At 46.2% G+C, this 17,154-nt stretch overlaps 1 protein-coding gene across 2 annotated transcripts in view; it reads left to right on the forward strand.

Annotated features, from left to right (window-relative positions):
• AP1AR (adaptor related protein complex 1 associated regulatory protein) overlaps positions 1 to 17,154 on the forward strand; it is a 196,346-nt gene that overhangs the window by 101,792 nt on the left and 77,400 nt on the right. Inside the window, exons 5-6 of one of the 2 annotated variants that reach the window (XM_078676066.1) lie at positions 2,212 to 2,308; positions 10,191 to 10,289. In XM_078676066.1, the coding sequence (XP_078532192.1) occupies positions 2,212 to 2,308; positions 10,191 to 10,289 (196 nt within the window). The remainder of the gene's footprint in view (positions 1 to 2,211; positions 2,309 to 10,190; positions 10,290 to 17,154) is intronic. The other variant, XM_078676067.1, reaches the window with a different exon arrangement.

Raw genomic sequence — 17,154 nt, forward strand, 5'->3', positions numbered from 1 at the left:
GAACTCAAAGTCTTGTTTTAAAAATATCATATGATATATAGTATGTTACACAGAATGACAGAAGGATCAATGAATTTTAACTGTATGAATTGTATCTTGCATTTTATTCAAGAAATGTGGTTTTAGGAGTTGTATTTATGGAGATGTTAAATGTTTAAGGACTGTCTAGTCCAAATAAACTTTGTTATGAACTGGAACTGCATAACAAGTTTCTCAAGAAATTACTAGCTGTGTAGTGTATCTTTTAGGGAGAAGGTACTGGTTTGACCACATATTTTAAGGAATAAAATCCCCTCTATTCAATGTTAAGTTATTGTAAGTGACGCCGGAGGTCCATGACTTGTACAAGTAGTCAGCCTTCTGCTTTTTTCCTCTATATGATAACAGAACTCTTCAGTGATTTGCAATACACTTATAATGTGTGGCAGAGGGAACATTTCCCTAAATATGGTTCCATACGAAAGTACAAAATGCTAAATAATATTTTACAAAAACATAGCACCACCATAGACTGCCACATTTCTGTTGTGTATAACGATCTCCCTACAAAAAATCGACCTGTATTTAATTTCTAAGTGCATCTACATCCACTTACCAATTATTGTAGACCTGGTTTAATTTTCTGCATGTAGTCCAGTGCTAGAATATTTGAGGAGCAGAGCTTGATTATGAGCTTGGTAGGAGGTCAGAATTTTCGAAGATATTTGTAATAGCAAAATATTGGTATAATGATAGCCAAAACTGAACAACCGTGGTTCAGTTCGCAGTATCTTTTTGCATATCTGCTTGCCCATTCAGAAATCTTGATCTGTAGAGTGGTCTAGGATGTTCATAATGCAAGGGGTACAGATGTATGGTAGTCATAAGTGACACCTATAAGAATCTAGGGTTCCATACAGAGTGGTGAATATAAATTGGGAGAGCATCTACAGAATCCTACAGCTTTGGGTGTTCACACATCTTCACGTCTTACACATATTTACTTGCGCTTCCCAATATAAATCTAAATGGACCCGTGTAGTGTGTATTGGAAAGTCCATTCAATACCTCTAGTTTTCAGGAAGTGGGAGAACAGAAGTCGCCCCATCTGTAATTATTTTCAATATTAAGAAAAGGGAAATTTCCTTGAAATTATTTATTAACTATCAGGGTGCACGCCTGCAGATTGTCAACAATGAGGGAAATCGTCAGTCATGTAGCGTTCCATTAGCGTTTTTATGTGTGCATTGGGTAAAAGTCGGAAATCTCTGCAAGTTGTAGACGTGCACGTGCCTCCATGTATTTCCACGATGTTGCCCCCTTGTTATTGTGGCTCTGATCACATAACCTCCTCCGCAAACATTAGCGTGGGTCTGAGTATATGTGCTTAGGTTAAATGTTTGAATGTTTCCACATATCTTTTGCCACCCTCTATGGCCGAATATTGCCATACTTTTATTGTTTGTGGCCTAAGTCCCTCCCCAGGTTTTAGTGGAATAGCTCTCTACCAATTTTCCCAGGGGTGTCCGGAGTCAATTGCATCAGGGACGCGCTACCTCACATTTACTATGCGACCTACTTTTCGTGCAGCACAAATCGAAACCCTGCTTTTCACATCCATCTGTAAATAATTTATGAATCGGTTCAAGGAGTGGGCCAAGTGGATTCTATTAAAGGCTACCCCGGTCTTTGAACCCAATTTTCGTTAAAGCTTGGCACATTTTGGTGTAATTAATTTTACTAAAAGTATCCCAGAATGTTTTGGGATATTGCAATCCGAACACCACGTTCATTGGATTGAATTCTACAACGGACAGCGTCAGACTCATTGTACAAAATATTATATTTTCTAAATTGTTTAGATGTAGAGCAATTCACAAAACATCCTGCCAGAATTTTTTTTAAATTAAGTGGCAGGTCAAAGCTTGTGTGAGCTATGTTCCCTCTTAAGTTTCAGACATTTAAAAAATATATGTGGCAAAATCTACAGAACCCTCAAAATATACCCGCCCAGATGACAGCATGGACAGTGTCTCGTCCACGCATTATCTGAACAGTCGTTAATTTTACGATGCAGTATGTGCCAGGACTACTGTGCTCATGGCGGTAGAATGGAAAGAGCCCGGTATTAACTTTTTTCTGGGCTACCGAATATGCCCTGTGTTGCCTTTTTTTCTTGGTTGGAGATTGCACGGTAATTTTATTTTTATTTTTTCCCCTTACACATTGCAGGCCTCTGAGTGACGAAGAAATCTCCGACCTGAGACAAGGAAACTATGAATCTATTGTGGAAAAACAGAAAACGTTTGATGCAAAATTCCAAGCCGAGGTACTGCACCCTGACAGGGACCTTTTGTGTTTTTTACATATGTATTGTGCTTTTCCGGGGGTTTGAGAAGGATGCAACTCTAGTGAGAATATTAATGTAGGATTTAATTTACTCAGAATTCCTGACCTGGATTTGAATTGAACAAATGAATTTGGTGACTAGAATTGGATCTCCTTTGATATCAGCGGATAGCATGCAGCAGCGAGCAGGAACTTTATCAGCGTGTTCATTGCGCGTAGGAACTGGATACAGCAATGACGTGGTATCCTTTGGTATCAGTGCAGAGATTAGCTGTGTGCTAGTATCTCAATGTCAAGTGCGTTCCATTTTAGAATTTAGAGCGCTGCGGCTGAGAATGTCTTACTTCAACAGTGCACCATGATAATTGCTCGGATAAGGTTGGTGTAAGTCATCAGATGGTTCCCTGTCTTGTAATACTTTTATTATCATTTCAATATATTTGAGGCTGAGAATTGACTGTAAATTGCAGTTTTAAGGGAGGGACCTTAAGCTAAGATTTACTGATGCTGCATTTGTTCCACTGAACTTAAACTCCATTTACAGTACTTCATTGGTCGTTTCCATCAGACCGAGGCACTGCGAGCAGTGAGCAGGCCGAGAATCGACACTACTTTCAAACAAAGAAACTGCTATTTATGAGCTCACAGCAAGTAGTTAGTAAAGTAGCCAGTACTTTTTTTAAAGAATCTGTTCCTGGATCAGTTATGTGGCATAGAATTACATTTGAGAACCTGTTTAGTCATTAGTTATATCAACTTTCAAGTGTTTTTCAGCATGTTGGAGAGTAAGTGACACAATCAGTTTCTTACTTTTAGTCATTTGTTTGTTTTTAAATTAAATCTTTCTAGTAATGCTGCTAATTGTGTTTGGTGAAGTTTTTTTTTAATTTTAATGTTTTAATTGGAAGGTCTAGCTGTTAGACTGCCCTTGCCTTCTCATCTTCAGCTGCATTTTGCACTTTGATCCTGTCTGCCATTCAGGGGAGGACTCAAGAAGTGAGTCGCATTGAAGAGTGGTTAGCGTTCTAGTTGTGTCAGGGGGGATATTTAAGGACAGTCACTGTGTGGACACACGCCTTTGGGATGCCTGAGGTAAGCCCATCTGTGCCTGTCCACATTAGGCCAGGGCCCAGCCATTATGCCAGTTCACTGACCTACTCGTCGGATCAACTGCGTGTTTGGAAGAGGTAAGCTTCTCTCCTGACCCAGATGTTTAGAACAGATTATCTGTACTAGAGATTCTTAAGCCACTTGAATTACCCCGGAGTTTAACACGTATCACCTGTTGATAAGACTGCCAAAACCTTGCTTCGGAACTACTATTTAAATATGAGATCCTTGGTTTTGATCTTCTATTCACCCTTCAGCCAACTTTTCTTCTACATCTGAAACATGGCTTACTGATACCTCCATGTCATCCATTCTGGGAGCCATACCAAAAGGTTATTCCTTTCTTGGTGTTAATCATTGTGTTAATCATCCAGCAGGTACAATTGGCAGTGGTGTTGCAGCCATATCAAAGAAAAATCTTAATATAGAAAAAACATTACTGGTTGACTTGGACACAGAGGCAGACTTGCCTTCATTTAACTTTGTGTCAGGAACAGATATTTCATTCTGGTAGTGTACTGTCCTCCACACTATATGGCAATCTTCCCTACACTTTTTTATGGATTAGTTTTCTCCCTTGTGATAAATTGTATTTAAAAAAAAAAACTGCTGATTATAGATCATTTTAATTGCTAGCTGAAGAAGTTACTTCTACTTCTAAAAGCCAGCAATTAATGGACCTTATGTGCTCCCTTGGGCTGACACAACACTTTAATAAACCCACTCAATTGAAGGTCCACACTTTAGACGTGGTGTGGACCCCTGACTGTGTGCTTCGCCTGTGCGCATAAAATGCTGTATATGGTCTTATCACTATTCCATCCAATTTGATCTGACTACCCTCGGTGCCATTACAGAATGTGGCCTAACGGCCAGAGCAGTCGACCTCAAAGCTGGGGAACAGGTTTGAATCTCTGCAGGGATGCTCAACATCCTGTGATTCTGGTAAAATCACTTAATCTCCCTGTGCCTAACAAAAATGAATGTGTCTGACTGTAACGCAACTGGTGCTCATTTAATGCGCTCTGATACCTTCGGGGCGAGATCTCGCTATTTAAAACTCCCCCAAAAAACCACTGGAGGCAAGGGTGGTCAGAGAATGCAATAAACTGGATAGGAAAAAGATCGTGGAGGTGCTTGAAACTTCTAGGCCTAACTCTATCAACAATGTGAATGAAGCAGTGCTTTTATCTCGGGCTAGATAATGCAGGATTATCCCAGACTCCACCTGTAAAGAAACTTGACTCAGGGAACAGGTAGGTGCTCCGCACATTGGTTTTCCCAGCAACTCAAAAAGGTGCAAATAGAATTGAGACAACTTGAATGAAAACGGGGAAATGCATATATGCACTGGAACTCAAAGCAACTTTTAAGACAGCACTGCTTAATTATATGAACTGATTGTTCAAGCTAAACAGTGCTACTATTCTGGTAGGATTAGGGAGCCACGGAATCCCCAGAGAAATTTTTAAGATCATGAGACCTTTCATCTTCTGATAAAGTTAGCCAATTAGTAATGGCTACTCAAACTCATTGTAATCAATTTAATGGTTTCTTTGTGGATAAGATCTGTTTGATCAAGTAATTTAAAAAAAAGGCAGCCTTACAGTGGAGTGGCTAGAACCAAAGGACGTGGCAGAGGATACTTTTTCTGATTTTAACCTGTTGCGAGATAATACACTTCTAAGGCTTCTGGACACAATTAAATCAGGTTCCCTAAATGACCCCATCCCTCCAAGTGTAATGAAATCCTTAGCTCTTACTATTCGAGAGCCTCTCAGTAAATTGCTTATCACCTCTCTTCAGACAGTTGTGTGGTTCCAAGTACTTTCAAAAAGGTATTTAGAATTCTTCTATTAAAAAAAGTGAATGACAACCCAACTATGCAAAAGACCTATAGGCATATTTCATTATTTTCTTTTTGTACCACATTACTGGAAATGCATGCTGCACTGGAGATATGTAACCATCTCCAAACTGGTGAATTCCTAGATTCTCAACAAGCCGGGTTCAGACCCAAGTAAAACACCAAGACTGTTTTTCTATCGCCATTGATGATCTGAGAATGGAACTGGATGCATGCCACACTATGGCCCTGCTATTGTTAGATCTATCTGCTGCTTTCAATACTGTTGTTCATGGGCTTCTTTTAAAGCTTGTGAAAGCAGCAGAGTTTGATTGGAACAACATATAAATGGATTGGCTTTTTCGTGAAGAGAGAACTCAATTTGTTCACCTCCCTCCCTTTAAAGCCACTGAAGTAAAAGTGGACTGTGGAGTCCTTCAAGGTTCTTCCTTTACGCCCTATTTTTTCAATATTTACCTGCAACCTCTGATAAAGGAGCTAGTCAGCAGAGGATGTTGGATATTCAATTATCCTGATGATTCTCAGATCCTCCTCTGCTTAGAGGACCATCCCAGGTCCCATCTTTTGTTCCAAGAATTGATGTGTTTTATTTATGGCTGGATGAGGACCAATTCCTTGAAGTTGAATGCTGAAAAGACTGTAGTGGTGGTCTTTAATGGGAATCCCACAGCCTGGTCAACTCAGTACTGGGCCACTGAATTAGGTTCTCTTCCTACACCCAAATGGGTAGCAATAAGTTAGGCATTTTAGTAGACCAACATTTGTCACTGAAACCACAGATCAACATGCGTGGTCTCTAAAGGAGTTTTCCTGCTTCGCACGTTAAGGATACACTATTTATACTGTTCTGTTGATGTCATGAAAATAATGTTATGCAAAACAAAAGAAGGAGTATGCTCCGGCGTGTCAGGTGGGGGTCAACACTAGGAAAGGAGAAATGTTCCTTTTCTTTAATAAACCCCTCACTCACCACCTAGTGGTGACATGCTTCATCATCGGGGTCCACCCTGGTGGCCTAGCGTCACCAGGGTGTGCTTCGACACCTGAAATACAGTGGAGCGGGTTTGTGAAGTGTAAGTGCAAAAAAGGTGATGTTAAAAAATGTCCTGGTTTGTCTTTCAAAATTGAGTTTTATTAAAAAGCAACTGGACAATATTAAAACAAAATGCGAGATACTGGAAGGGGGAAGTTACGACCTACGTATCTCTCTATGTGTTGGTGGTGTTTTTAGGTCAACATGTTTCTACCATATGGGAAAGTTCCCGGTATTCTTCAGGACCAAAGGAGATGGACGGTATGAGCCTCCTAAAGGACTCACCCTATCCTAAATCCTTGTGCAACCTAGGGCACAGTGTGTCTAGGTAAAAATGCTCACAACGTTGTGGAGCAAAAATTAAAACAAAAACCTGTGGGGAAAAAAAGAAATGAGTTGGCGTTAGGCGCAAAGCGTTATTACTAGCCTGTAACGTCGTGCAGATTCTTAGTGCAGTCATTCTGCATGCCACAGTGGTGATTATAGGACCTCAGATTATTGATGAGCATTGTGATATATCGTGGGTGACCGCTTATTATTAGGCCAGTAGGAGATATATCAATATCTGGTAGGTGCGTGCTAAATCACATGCAGATAGTACCATTTTATCGCTGAGGTTAGTTGGATAAAAGAAAAAATATAAGCATATTATCTTAGCAGCGCGTGGCTATTGTGACGCGCAATGTGGTTTATCACGAGTCAAACTCTGGTGGCTGGGGGTGACTCCAAGTGAATAGACAGACAAGACTGACAGAACATGGATTACACAGAAGGTGACATCTCCTTTGGTCCTGAAGAATACCGGGAACTTTCCCATATGGTAGAAACATGTTGACCTAAAAACACCACCAACACATAGAGAGATACGTAGGTCGTAACTTCCCCCTTCCAGTATCTCGCATTTTGTTTTAATATTGTCCAGTTGCTTTTTAATAAAACTCAATTTTGAAAGACAAACCAGGACATTTTTTAACATCACCTTTTTTGCACTTACACTTCACAAACCCGCTCCACTGTATTTCAGGTGTCGAAGCACACCCTGGTGACGCTAGGCCACCAGGGTGGACCCCGATGATGAAGCATGTCACCACTAGGTGGTGAGTGAGGGGTTTATTAAAGAAAAGGAACATTTCTCCTTTCCTAGTGTTGACCCCCACCTGACACGCCGGAGCATACTCCTTCTTTTGTTTTGCATATCCTTGTCCAGGGGAACAGGAGTACCTTCTGCCCACTTGGAGTGGGCACCATCCCTTGCTCTCTCCTTTGTTTTTCCGATGAAAATAATGTTGACAGTGGTTATTGGCAGCCATTTAGATTACGCTTACAGCATCTATTTAGGTTTACCAGAAGGCGACTTAATGCGTCTTCATCAGCTGCTCCAGAATGCGGCGGCAAGGATGATGTGTGAGGTTCATTTTAAGACACACACCCGCCCATTATTATAGCAACTTCCTTGGTTCCCAGCTACCCAATGGATCCAGTTTAAAGTGTGCTTCCTAGTATTCAAGTCTCTCCATGGCTTAGCATGGGATTTTCTTGCTAAACGTTTAATCAGATACACCCCTACAAGGACTCTTCATTTTTCGAAGGCCTATTTATTGGCTGTCCCTCGGTTTTCTAAATCTAGGAGAGGTAGACACAGTTTCTCGGCCCTACCTACAAGAGTATGGAACTCTCTTCCTTTGCATTTTCATTCAGTGTCATCTTTAGATACTTTTAGGATCACATTGAGAACTTTGTTTTTTAAGAGGGCTTTTGGCTCTGATGCATAGTATTCCGGGTTTTGTCCTTCTTTTCTTTGAGTATTAGCGCCATGATGCCTTTGGGTGACCATGCCCTCTATAAATTCCTAAACCATAACCCACCATGGCCAACATTTTTTGCAGCAGTACATTTCCATACATCAACTCAAATATATATTAAAAATCAATAAAAATTCAATTTGATTGTTGACAAGCATCTTATGTCGATTTATATGACAGATCAACTGAGGCCAACATATGTTGGCGTGGGGAGGTGATAATGTGCCTCAGTGTTATTGCTGTTTTATATGCATATTTTATGGAGTTTGTTTTGTGTTGGGTAGATCGAAGACAAATTACATTGCAGTTCAATTCTCAGATCAAAATCTGCAGAACAACACTGCATCAGGCTCTTCCTCAAACTGGCAATCCAGTGAAAAGCGTAATGCGTTACACAATCTTAAATCGTCAACAATAAGGATTCCAGAATGTCTCGTTAAGGACATCAGGTCGGGTTGTATTATTAGGACAGTGTTGACCAGATGGGCTCTTAAATAAAGAGGAAATTTGGAAGGCTCTATTTTCGTAAGCCAGTTATGATGGAAAACGTATCTTTAGACCAATACTTGATATGCACCTTCAAAGGCATTCTTAAAGTCCTGTTATTTTGAGCATTGTGGGCCGATCTTTCTTTCCGCCAAGCTTTCATGTTTTTTCATGGCATCTTATGATTCTTTAAACTAGGGTATATCAAAATTCATGATAATTCTGTTTACCTTGCTAATGTGTTCAAGACAAGCTTCAAGGACAGTTTAAAAGCTGAGGTAAGTCCTGAGAGTAATGTAAGAATACTAAAAGAAGCGGGTGTGTCAATTCACCACCAGCCCAGCTTTTCTTAAGAGATACGGCATAAGTAGTTGTGGTTAGAAACCCAAGCCTTTTGAACACATAGCACAGTTACATGGAATGGGAGCAATCTCAAGTTAGTGCACCAGGAGACTTATGTTATATAAAGTTTGTGCTACACTCGTCCCAAATGTTATGACGGATACTAAAGTGTGAGTGGTACTCAAATAATTTACAGGATGGAAATTACCTAATCAGCCATGGTGTTCAATACATAGTTTCATATGTGAAGTGTGTTAGTACTGTTTCTGAGGTTCTGTAACTAAATATTTGAAACAAATTCACCATATGTTTTAAATAGCTCTACATTTAAAAGCAAGCTAGATAGCTGGTGCTAGGGAGGTGAACACTGAGGTCTGAAGAGAGAATGATACGGATCAAGCTCATTGGGGAACAACATGGCTGGTGCTTAGTTTGTTAAATAAAAAAAAATAAGTACAGGGGCTCAGAGTGTTTCTTGGGAGTCCAACCATGACACTGTCGGATGTTGTGGTTGCTGAATACTGAGGCTTCCTAGTCTTGATTCTACAACATGGTTTTTTTTCTACCACTCTGCACTTCTTGCCTCTTTATATCACTGTAGCAGTTCTTTTTAATCTCTCCGTGCTTCTTTAGTCACTGTTTCTTATCTGTCCCTTCCTACTCCTTTCTCCATTGTCTGCCTTGTCTATCCCGTGTTGTGGGTCAGCATCTGATGATGGAAAATATGTCTTGGTCCCCAAAAATGAGTATTGATGCCCACCGCCGGCAACTACTGGACTCAATTAACCACTGAACCTGGTAATGCAGATTGTAATTCCATTGCCACTGTGGTCTGAAGTCGAACAAATAATGTGAAGTTTCAAAGCCCCACCACCCTAAAAGGTGCTCCTATCACCCAGAGGATATCAATTCTGCTGATAGTCACAGATGATAGGCTGCTCTCTCCCCCATCTACATTCTGTTTACCTTAGGCACATGGTGACACTATCTTAACAAAGCACTGTCCACATTTGTGTCTTTTATTTCTACTGATTTGCTAAGAAGGCTGCACACATGTATTGACCATGAAAACACCCTGTCAGCATTTTGTGTTTGTTTGATGCTTATTATTTACTTATGATTTATTCTATGTTACGTTATCCATTTGTGTTTTTTCCTATATGTATAGGTCAGTTAGACAGGTTCTGATTTGGTTAACCCTTATTGTTTTGTTCATATGCAGTTAGCCTTACAAGAGGAGAAGTTGAGACTAGAAGAGGAGGCTTTATATGCTGCACAGCGCGAGGCCGCCAGGGCAGCCAAGCAGAAAAGGCTCTTGGAGGTGAGGGGATGCAGACCCCAAAGGGCATTAGTGCTGCTCTTACTATATGTTTTGTGCTGTATATGAATGCCTTGCGTCTTGCTGATGTTATTAATGCAATGTTTTAATGGCAACCAAACTTGCAGAAGTGCCTTGAAAGGAACTGGTGACCATGGCTAGCATGTTAACCATACAGTCAATGAGAGCCGTAGGTTTGCACAAGGCAAATACCACATACATCTATGCATACATGCAATGAGCACACTGTCAAGTGTCTTCCTGATCCAGTCGCATGCATTGGCTCTACAGAATACTGTTGCTGATAGACAAAAACTCCATCCTTAGATTGGTTCCATTCTTGTTCTTGACTTTGAAGCTGAGACACTTAAATTAATTTAAATCAGCTTTCACTTTTGAGGCCCCATCGAGACCACTGTTCTCCATCTCCTGGAACAGCCTAATTTTTGTCACTGATATATTTGCCATCGTTTCCTTTCAAAACATTTCTGTAACAAGTTTTTACTCCGTCAAACAGGATATTGTCTGAAAAATGTGTGTCCATTGAAACTCTCTTAATGTTGGATTGTTGGGTTCACTGCAAGGTGACAATAGTAAAATAAATTAGAATGTCAGGGAGTGTTGTAATTTGATTAAGGTGTCTGTATCCAGGAAGGATTCTCATTTCCTGCACAAGACTGCAGGGGTGTGGAATTTAATAAAACATCTACATGTCCGTGGGGCATGTTGCTTCTTAAATCTACTTGTCCTGTAACAAAATCCACTTGCCCTTTGGTGCCATGTAGTGCGGTGACAAATTATGGCGGCAATCTCATTATATAAGAGCTCTGATATATATTTTTTTAAAATATTTTATTTGTAGAAGTTTTATGGTCCAAGGTACAACAAGTACATAGATTCTTTGAACATTCTCACCCCCTACCGCCTCCCTCCCGTAGGCCATAAGTGCAGCGCCATATGGTACACTCTTCCACAGCTATCTCCAGTAGGTACACAGCCATTCAGCCAACAACCCCATGATTAGGGCAGGCGGCGTTGTAAGGGCACTGTATCATTGATACACACATAGCTCAGATTGCATAGCGACATTAACCTCAATCAATCAATCAGTGACACTTATAAAGCGCGCTACATACCCGTAGGGTCTCAAGGCGCTGGGGGGGGGGGGGGGGGGGGGTGCCGCTACTGCTCGAACAGCCAGGTCTTCAGCTTCTTCCTGAAGGGGAGGTGGTCTTGGGTCAGGCGCAGGTCGGTCGGGAGGGAGTTCCAGGTCTTGGCGGCCAGGTAGGAGAAGGACCTTCCTCCTGTAGTCGCTCTTCGGATGCGGGGGACGGCGGCGAGGGCGTGGTTGGCTGATCGGAGGTGGCGTTTGGGAGCGTAGAAGTTGACTCGGCTGTTGAGGTAGCTCGGTCGTGTATGGCTTTGTGTGCGTGGGTGAGGAGGCGGAAGGTGATTCTTTTGTTGACGGGGAGCCAGTGAAGGTCTCTCAGATGTCCGGAGATGTGGCTGGTTCGTGGGATGTCGAGGATGAGTCTGGCTGAGGCGTTCTGGATCCGCTGGAGTCTCTTCTGGAGCTTGGCGGTGGTACCGGCGTATAGGGCGTTGCCGTAGTCCAGACGGCTGGTGACGAGGGCCTGGGTGACGGTCTTCCTGGTCTCGGTGGGGATCCACCAGAAGATCTTTCGTAGCATGCGCAGGATGTTGAAGCACGACGAGGAGACGGCGTTGACTTGTCTGGTCATGGAGAGGGAGGAGTCCAGGATGAAGCCTAGGTTGCGTGCGTGGTCTGTCGGTTTGGGTGCGGTGCCCAGGGCGGGTGGCCACCAGGAGTCGTCCCAGGCGGAGGGTGAAGAGCCCAGGATGAGGACCTCCGTCTTGTCTGAGTTCAGTTTCAGGCGGCTGGTCGTCATCCACTCGGCTACCTCTTTCATCCCTTCGTGCAGGTTGGCTCTGGCGGCGGCGGGGTCGTTGGTCAGGGAGAGGATCAGCTGGGTGTCGTCGGCGTAGGAGATTATGCTGAGGTTGTGTTTGCGTACGATGGCCGCGAGGGGGCTCATGTAGACATTGAAGAGGGTGGGGCTCAGAGATGATCCTTGGGGGACGCCGCAGATGACTTCGGAGGCCTCTGACTTGTACGGTGGCAGGCGGACTCTCTGTGTTCTTCCGTCGAGGAAGGAGATGATCCATTCCAGCGCCTTCTCCTGAATTCCGACGTCGCTGAGGCGCTGCACTAGGGTGCGGTGGCAGACAGTGTCGAATGCCGCGGAGAGGTCTAGGAGGATGAGGGCCGCTGTTTCTCCATTGTCCATCAGGGCTCGGATGTCATCGGTGGCGGCGATGAGGGCGGTCTCGGTGCTGTGATTGGCTCGGAAGCCGGACTGTGAGGGGTCGAGGGATCCGTTCGTCTCGAGGAAGGCGGCCATCTGCTTGTTGACGGTCTTCTCGATGACTTTGGCTGGAAACGGGAGAAGCGAGATGGGGCGGTAGTTCTTGAGGTCGGTGGGGTCCGCTGTTGGTTTCTTGAGTAGGGCGCTGAGTTCGGCGTGTTTCCAGCTCTCAGGGAAGATGGTGGTGTCGAAGGATGTGTTGATGATGTCTCGCAGGTGGGGTGCGATGACAGCGTCGGCCTTGTTGAAGACGTGGTGAGGGCAGGGGTCGGTCGGTGATCCGGAGTGGATGGAGTTCATCGTGCGGATGGTGTCTTCGGTGCTGATCGGGGTCCAGGCGTGGAGGGTGGTGGTGGGGGGTGGTTGTTCGGTCCTGGTGAGCGTTGGTTGGTTGTTGAAGCTGCTGTATATGTCCGTGATCTTGTTGTGGAAGTATGAAGCGAGGGAGTTGCAGAGGTCTTGCGATGGGGTGATGTCGTTGTTTCCTGCGCTGGGGTTGGAAAGCTCTTTCACGATGTTGAAGAGTTCCTTGCAGTTGTGTGCGTTGTTGTCCAGCCGGTCCTTGAATGCTGTTTTCTTGGCGGCGCGGATCAGCTGGTGGTGTTTCCGGGTGGCAAGTTTGTAGGAGGTCCTGTTGTCCGGTGTCGGTTCCCTTTTCCAGACTTTCTCGAGGGCTCGGCAGTTCTTCTTGGAGTTCTTGAGTTCGTCGGTGAACCATGGGGCCTTCTTGCTGCCGTGTCTGCTAGGCGGGGTCCTCAGAGGGGCGAGTTCGTCCGCGCAGTTGCTGATCCACTTCGTGAGGTTGTCGGCGGCCTGGCTGGGGTTCGCTGAGCTGGCAGGAGGGTGCTGGCTCAGGGAGGTGGCGAGCTGGTCTGCTGTGATCTTGTTCCAGCTTCTGCGGGCGGCCTGTCGCTGGTGTTGGTGGGTCGTCGTTCTCTTGAAGGTGAAGTGGACGCAGCTGTGGTCCGTCCATTGAAGCTCTGTGGCGTGGCTGAAGTCGATGTCTGTGCTGGATGAGAAGACGGCGTCGAGTGTGTGTCCGGCGCGGTGGGTGGGGGTGGACACCAGTTGCTTGAGTCCCAGGTTGGCGAGGTTGTCGAGCAGGGTGCTGGTGTTGCGGTCGTTGTTGTTCTCCAGATGGAAGTTGAGGTCTCCCAGGAGGATGTAGTCATCGGAGGGGAGGGCATGCGGGCTGACGAAGTCGGCGATGTCCTCGCTGAATTGTGTGCGTGGTCCAGGGGGTCGGTAGATCAGGGTGCCTCTGAGGGTGGTGTTCGGGTTGGTGTGGATCTGGAAATGCAGGTGTTCGGCGCTGGTCAGGGTGTTGTCGGTGCTGGTCGTGAGACGGATGGTGCTTCTGTGGATGATGGCGATGCCTCCTCCCATCTGGTTGGCGTTTCGGTCCCTCCGGACAATCTTGTAGCCCTCTGGGATGGCGATGGCGATGTCTGGAGCTGAGGAGGCGTTCATCCAGGTCTCGGTGAGGAAGGCAACGTCAGGGGCGGTGGTGTCGAGGAGGTTCCAGAGTTCTACGGCGTGTCTGTGGATGGAGCGGGTGTTGAGCAGGATGCACTTGAGGTGGTTGCTGCTGGTGTTCGACTTGGCGAGTGCTGGTGCGGGGCAGGTCCGGATGCAGGAGAACTTGCAGGCGTGGCAGCTGAAAGGTCCGTGGGTACGTCTTGGAGTGGCTTGATGGCATTCTGGGAGTCGGCCGGTGTTGAGAGCGGTGAGGGTGGCGGCGGAATACGTCAGGCGGGTCGGTCGGGATCTTCGTGGACCAGGGGTCCTGGCGCTGGTCGCGATCCGGTCGCGGATGGGCGCAGACGGGCTTACCTTTTGCGCGCCTTCGGCGCACAATCGGCGCGCCCGCTGCGCGTTCGCACGGTCGCCATTTAAGGCGAAGTGCGCGGGTGGGCGGAGCAGCTGGGAGGCGGGAGCGGGGAGGGTACAGAATAGAAAAAGGGGCGGGGAAAGCGGCGGTGGCGGGAAGGGAGAGCGGGGGGCGGCGAGGTAGGCGGACAACAAGGAAGGAGACCAAAACACGGGCACGAAGAGAAATACTAAACAGGCACAATTTACAGTCAAAACAAAGGCAAAAAATCACTAAAACACAGGCACGACGAGGAAAACTAAACAGGCACAATTTACAGTCAAAACAAGGCAAAAAACAACTAAAACACAGGCACGACGAGAAATACTAAACAGGCACAATTTACAGTCAAAACAAAGGAAAAAAACAACCGGAGCGGAGTCAGCCGGCAACCGGCAACGAGGCAGGCAGCGAGGCAGGGGGCAGGCCGGGGGCACACGCAGCAGCTGGTGGCCGTGCGGCGCGGGGGTGTCCCACAAGTGGGTCACACTCACCTGCGCTGCACGGACGCCATTTAAGGCCAAGTGCGCGGGTTGGCGGAGCAGCTGGGAGGCGGGAGCGGGGAGGGTACAGAATTCACATTTCACATCTCCCAAATTCCACAGACAGACCCATGATCCAGGTGTCGTTACAACTATCACGCTATCTAGTCTCCCCTAGAATGTCCTGCGTCACCTCCTCCAGATCTGATGCTGCGCAGGTTCTTAGGTATGTATGATACAAACCCCAAAAGTTCCTTGGTCTACTGGTAGGGGGCAGCAGTTCACTATATAACTCAGATTGTGTACATGCATAAAGCATATCATGGGTCCATCTCTTAACAGTGGGGCTGGGGCCCCTCATCCAGCAGCATGCGACAACCCTGCGCGCTAATAATAATCCCATGTCCACTAACCTGCGGATTGCTCTTGGTATGTTTATGGTGTACCCTATCAGGGCCATCGCAGGGTCCGGAGGGACTTCTACCATGGTAATGGAGCTGAGTTCTGCAAAGATTTTTACCCAGAAATCATTAACACATGGGCAGTCCCACGCTAGGTGGAGAAAGACTGCGTCTGGGAAATGGCATCTGTCACACTCTGCCGTGGGTCTGAGACCATACCTGTGGAGTCTGGACGGCGTGTAGTATATCCTGTTAAGAAATTTGAAGTGGACAAGTCTGTGTCGCCCATTCAGAGATATGCCTCGTGTGTTAGTGCAGCAGTATTTCCAAATGTCATCGCTCAGCGTCATTTGTAAGTCTACTTGCCAGGCAGGCCTCGCTTTAGTATACGTGTTTTCCCTGTGCGAGATTGCTAAGGCGTACAGACGAGTGAGTAATTTTTGGGGGGTAGTGGCCTTTATGATGTACGTAAGTTCCTTAACCTCCGGTGGTTTCGCCATGTCCCCCCCTAGAAGTTCCGTGCAAGCATGCCTCACTCTGAAGAAGTGAAATCTCATCAGTGGGGAGGGGTCCTCCCGGGTAGCTCGCGCCTGGTCCCAAGTTTTCACCACCCCGGCACTAAATAAGTCCCCCGCAGTCTTAATCCCAAGTTGCCGCATCGCGTCTAACACCCCCTTTTCGCGCAGAGGGGGAAGCCAGCGCACCCAATCAATAGGCATGCTGGGTGTGTATAGCAGCGCACCTCCCTGTCTCTGCTGGAGGTTATTCCATGAATGCGTCGTAGCTGTCAGTGAATCAAGTATTCCTGTGCGTCGATCTATGGGTTCAAAGAGCATGTGTGGGAGGGACAGCGGGAGAGCAAATAAGGCCTCCATCTTCAGTTGAGGTATGTCTTTGTGCCCGTGTACCCAGGTGTGAAGATGCGCCGCCTGTGCAACTCTGTAGTATAATTCCAGATCCGGAGCTCCAAGACCCCCCATACTGTACGGCAAGGTAAGGAGCGACCACTTCGCACGTGGTTGTCTGCCCGCCCAAGCCAGTCTTGTGAGCTCCTGCTGCAGCCTCTGGAAAAATGTTTTAGGGAGCACCATCGGTATGGCTGCGAATAAGAAAAGGAATCTGGGGAGCACCACCATTTTCATGATAGCTATTCGCCCGATGAGGGAGAGGGGGAGTTTACACCATGCTGTCACGTCATCTTCCAGCCTACTAAAGGCCGTGCCGTAATTCGCTCTAAATAGGGTCTCAGAGTCCGTGTGGAGGTGAATTCCGAGGTACCTGACCGTGTCATTGGTCCAGGTGAGCGGGAATTCCATCGTCTTCGGCCGAGTCACCTAGTCAATGGGAAGGCTAACGACTTCGACCAGTTGACCCGGAGGCCCGAGAGCGCACCAAACCTCACTACCTCCCGTAGTACCGACGATAAGTTGTTTTCCGGGTCTCTAACATAGAGCAGGGTGTCATCTGCATACATCGAGACTATTATCTTATAGTTGGGGAAGCAGATGCCTTCATTGGCGTGGTATTCCCGAAGGGCGCAAGACAATGGTTCTGCCACCAGCGCGTATAGCAGGGGAGAGAGTGGGCACCCCTGTCTGGTGCCTCTAGTGATAGGGAATGGGTCTGTCACTAGGTCATTAATCCGTAGCCGGGCTCGCGGTCCGTGGTATAACGCTCCTATCATTTGTAAAAACGGTTGACCAAGGCCCAGGGGCTGCAGCACCCGAC

The sequence above is a fragment of the Lissotriton helveticus genome, chromosome 2_1, assembly GCF_964261635.1.
Source record: "Lissotriton helveticus chromosome 2_1, aLisHel1.1, whole genome shotgun sequence".
Taxonomy (NCBI): domain Eukaryota; kingdom Metazoa; phylum Chordata; class Amphibia; order Caudata; family Salamandridae; genus Lissotriton; species Lissotriton helveticus.